The 3,085-nt window shown below is 42.7% G+C and overlaps 1 gene segment (V, D, J or C); it reads right to left on the bottom strand.

Moving 5' to 3' along the window:
* Window positions 1–560: 560 nt before the first annotated feature.
* Window positions 561–916, bottom strand: LOC139648125 (Ig kappa-b4 chain C region-like). The segment is given in 1 exon segment: window positions 561–916. A coding segment is annotated over 1 exon segment (261 nt).
* Window positions 917–3,085: the final 2,169 nt, after the last annotated feature.

The raw sequence follows: 3,085 nt of genomic DNA, 5'->3' as shown, positions 1-3,085 counted from the left end.
GTATTTTACTACTTTTGTAGATTTATTACAAAGACTCTATAAAGAAGCATATTTTCTAGATGGAGTATAAACTTGACAAAGTCAGAAGCCTTATCAATAGAACACTTTGGTAATTAGGGATCATTGGGTTAAAACATTAGATTATCTATCTAGGTGTAACCATACACAGAAATTTGAAAAAGAATAAATAAGAGCAATTTTGCTCCAGTCATGCAACCAGTGATAAGAGATAAAAATGAAAATGGCCTCCTTTCATCCTTACATCCACACCTAGCTCCTGCCTGTCTTTAGGATACCACTGGTAAACAAAGTCACTGTTATGTCGCTAATAATAGCGACATAACAGTGTATATAATAATATAATAAAAATACACATGGACACATGGATACCATGTAAACACAGCTGTGGTGAATAGATCTTTATTGTCTATTAAGAATATTATTAATATATTAATAATATATGAGCAAGAAAACATTACTATTTAATGATGTAATGAGTCTGGTGACACAAACCGAGAGACAGAGAGAAAGGAAGAGAGAGAGATAGAGAGAGAGAGAGAGAGAGACTACAGTGCTGAGTGCAGACTGAGAGCAGTAGCAGAGTAAAACCAGTAGCAGAAATCCCAGTGAGTCAGGTCAGGACTGGGAACACTGGTCTCTCCTCAGTGTCTCCGAGAGCGGAGACTGGGAGCCCTGGGTGGCCTCACAGGTCACAGAGCCCACCTTCCCCCACTGGTCTGCAGGGAGCCTCAGGGTGCTGCTCCAGCTGTAGTGGCCGTCCTTCTCCAGAACCCCGGGGCTCCTGCTCTCCTCCCAGCTGCTGCTGCTGCTGCTGCTGCCGTCCACCTTCCAGGCCAGCCTCCAGTCTGAGGGGAAGCCCTTGTTGGCCAGGCACATGAGCGTGGCCTTACCCTGCTGCAGCTCCACGCTGGAGGGGGGCAGCACCGTCAGGGTGGGGACCACTCGACCCACTGAGAGAGAGAGAGAGAGAGAGAGAGAGAGAAAGAGAATAAAACAAGTGCATACACAAGTGAAAATAAATTACATCCTGTTGTTTGGAGGCACACAGATGAAGAAAATGGAGAGGAGGGGAGGCTGCTAGTTCTGAGCATTTTTCTCAGAAGACTCAGTAGTAGGAGAGATTGGATGAAACTGATCTTCAATGTTTCACTTCCCTCTCTGAGCTCAGGAACTATGAAAACAGACAGGCATCATTACTGAACCATGGCAACAGACAGGTTTCACTAGTGAAGATAAAAAACACACACTCTTGCTCAAATGCATACATTTTAAATATCAAACTGAAATGTCAGTGTTTGATCATTACAAATTATGCACTGGAGCAAGAGTGTGAGTCTTTTTACTTTGTATCTTCCAGAACTCTTTGCTGAAACCAGTAAGTTGTAAGACATGGTGTGTGTTTGCTCTACTCATTTACGCAGGTTTCACTAATGAACCAGGGCAACAAACTTTTTCATGACTGAAAAAGGCAGTTACAGAAATAGTTTTGTCAACTCACCTAATTACTCCTTGTACTACAGTATGTTATTGAAATTCTATATTGATATTATATGATATTCATTGATGCTGATGAAGACGTGGCATGTCATTAAAATCATTAGACTGATACAATTATGTCATTAAAATCATTAGACTGATAAAATGATTGAGTAAAACAAATAATATACTCAATAAATGCTATGCAGAACATAAGAGATTTCTACATTTAAAAACTTCAAGAACATTTTCTTTCTGATATTGATTTCTCTAGCTGTAAACTAAAACAAGACATAATCCATTTTTTTTCAGCCAATTCTACATAAAAAATGAGCGCTGATACATTGTTAATCAATAGTTTGGTAACTTGATTGATCCATTTAGAAACAGCATCATCACAGTAATCCAAGTCCCTGTTGGAGTCAGTCAGAGCATTTCCATAGAGAGCCACTTTGCATCAGCAGCACCATGCTCCAGTGCTCTGGGAGAGTTTATAGTCCTGAGAGTTGAACACTGGATGACTGACAGCTGTCCTTCATGACAACAGAAGCCACAGAAATCCTCCTCATCAAAACATGACTTTGATCTCCATCCTCATCTGGACTCTCCTCTGCTGCTGCTTCACAGGTAAAGTCCAGAGAATCAAACTCCTCTCCTCTATGAACATCCGTCCCTCTGAAATGAAGCGGAGAAAACCATGACGGTGGTTTATGTTTTTGTCTCTGTATCCTCAGAGTCCAGAGGCCAGATCACAGTGACTCAGCCTGGAGCAGTGAGGTCTGCTCCGGGAGGCTCGGTCACGATCAGCTGTCGAACCAGTCAGCCGGTTTATGTTTATAGCAGCTCCTACCACTGTTTAGCCTGGTACCAACAGAGAGATGGAGAAACTGCTAAACCGCTCATTTACTATGCTAATCGGAGAGAATCAGGGATTCCAGATCGTTTTACAGGCAGTGGATCAGGAACTGACTTCAGTCTGACCATCAGTGGAGTCCAGACTGAAGATGCAGCAGTTTACTACTGTCAGAGTTTCCACTATATCAACAGTCAGAATGTGTTCACACAGTGATAAAGCGTCATACAAAAACCTCCCTCAGTCACACTGAACAGAGACTGAACTGACTGCTGCAGCTGGAAGCTACTGCAGGAACTGATACAGTTCACTGAGGATGCACACACACACACACACACACACACACACACACACACACACACACACACACTTAATGATTCATGGTGGTGTTCATAGTGTCTATCAGTTTGCCTTCTGAACTTAAAACAGCCCACCTCCCAGCTCAACAACCTGAAAGTTCCCCCAAATGAAGAGGACAGTTCCAGTGAAGAAGCCCAATCAGACCATGAAAAGCACAACAACATCTAGCAAAGTAAGCTGTCCTGATGCTGACCCCCAAACCACTGCTGAATGATCCAAACAGCTTATCCACGCTGGTCCTGGGATATCTGGACTGTCAGGATCCAAACAGATCAGGATGATCATTCAGTCAACCGGATCAGGAAGCTTTGTTTAGATAGAGGAAAGTCAAGAGAGTCTTTTTCTTGAAGGAAGGGAATAGTTGGGTGAACACAT

The sequence above is a fragment of the Centroberyx affinis genome, unplaced genomic scaffold (genome assembly GCF_046629955.1).
Source record: "Centroberyx affinis isolate AG114_WGS23_722 - 3 ecotype Tasmania unplaced genomic scaffold, CSIRO-AGI_Caff_v1 ptg001162l_1, whole genome shotgun sequence".
NCBI lineage: Eukaryota > Metazoa > Chordata > Actinopteri > Beryciformes > Berycidae > Centroberyx > Centroberyx affinis.
Note: the sequence above shows the minus strand (reverse complement) of the source record. Positions and strands in the feature narration are given on the sequence as shown.